The sequence below is a fragment of the Opisthorchis viverrini genome (assembly GCF_000715545.1).
Source record: "Opisthorchis viverrini unplaced genomic scaffold opera_v5_161, whole genome shotgun sequence".
In the NCBI taxonomy this organism is placed as follows: domain Eukaryota; kingdom Metazoa; phylum Platyhelminthes; class Trematoda; order Opisthorchiida; family Opisthorchiidae; genus Opisthorchis; species Opisthorchis viverrini.
Window position 1 is genome coordinate 899,261 of NW_008751815.1, and position 1,176 is coordinate 900,436.

The 1,176-nt window shown below is 45.4% G+C and overlaps 1 protein-coding gene across 1 annotated transcript in view; it reads right to left on the reverse strand.

Annotated features, from left to right (window-relative positions):
- Positions 1-717, reverse strand: part of T265_07126 (hypothetical protein) — a gene marked incomplete at both ends in the record, with an annotated part of 26,918 nt that extends 26,201 nt beyond the window's left edge. Inside the window, one exon of the mRNA XM_009172569.1 lies at positions 647-717. Within this exon, the coding sequence (XP_009170833.1) occupies positions 647-717 (71 nt within the window). The remainder of the gene's footprint in view (positions 1-646) is intronic.
- Between the last annotated feature and the right edge of the window lie 459 nt (positions 718-1,176).

Consider the following 1,176-nt stretch of genomic DNA (forward strand, 5'->3'; position numbering starts at 1 on the left):
GTGATCTTGGATGGCCCGCTTCAGAATGCGTTCCATCACCTTGCACGGCACGCTAGTGAGGCTTATAGGCCTATAGCTACCAGACGGGAGAGGAACCCCAAATTGATTCAGCGACGCCCAATCACCCAATTACTCTCAGGGGTCACTGAGGCGACACCCATCATACATCCACCCACTTAAATCCCCGTTCACTGATTGATTCGAGCAGAGTCTTCGATAACATCCAGTTCACGATAGAAGAGGGAAACAATCACAAGCTGAAGCCTTGGGTGTCTTCGTCACAAGGTAACCAAAGAGACGTATGCAAACGGAAGTCTGCAGAACGGCTTCGCATGCGAATCAACTTCAAACTGCCATATTAATCATCCAAATTGCCACAAACCCAGTTGAATTCGGACACTACTGAAGCGGTTTGAAACCTACTACAACACAATGTATTCGAGGGCAAAAAAGGAGATTCGCCCTTCAAGAGGTGATTACCAAAGAAATTCTATCTGGACATCTTTGGAAATATGCAACTCAACGAACCCGACAAACTGAAGCATAAGTAAACAATTGCGCTGCCAAACGTCAAGGTCCTTTTGGGGATGACCGAAAGGATATCACGGCAGCACGATATAATAGTGGCCCACAGATCTACAAGTACGCCGTGAGAAGCACATTGTTGGCCAAAGGACAAAGTCGCTCATCTGTGTACATGAAGACCAGGGATGACATGAAGTCGATTAGAAGGATATGAGAGTACTGAGCCAAGGAAGAACAAAGGAGGGTGAATTCGTGAATGCGTGTTGGGAAGCGATAAAAACACCTTGAGATCAGTTATGTAAATCAGACCCTGTAGACCGTCAAAACTTGAAAGGAACAAGGAATTAAATAGGACGTTAATAGTACTAAAGCAAAAGAAAATTCGGGTTGAAACTCTGATTTAATTGGACCTGCGTTTGCAGCTCTCATCGCGGATCACCGAACCCGACTACCAAACCAACCAAAATCAACTGTTAAGACCCATGCATATACACCCTGGATTAGCGGTGGACCAATCAGGATGAACACAGAAAACAACTGAAAACAAAGGTGGGCCATCAACCAATCAGACTACAAAAAGACGGACCACCACGCAACCCATATCAAGAGCGGACCAATAAGATTCTAAGTGCAATAACGGTTGTCGGTAAC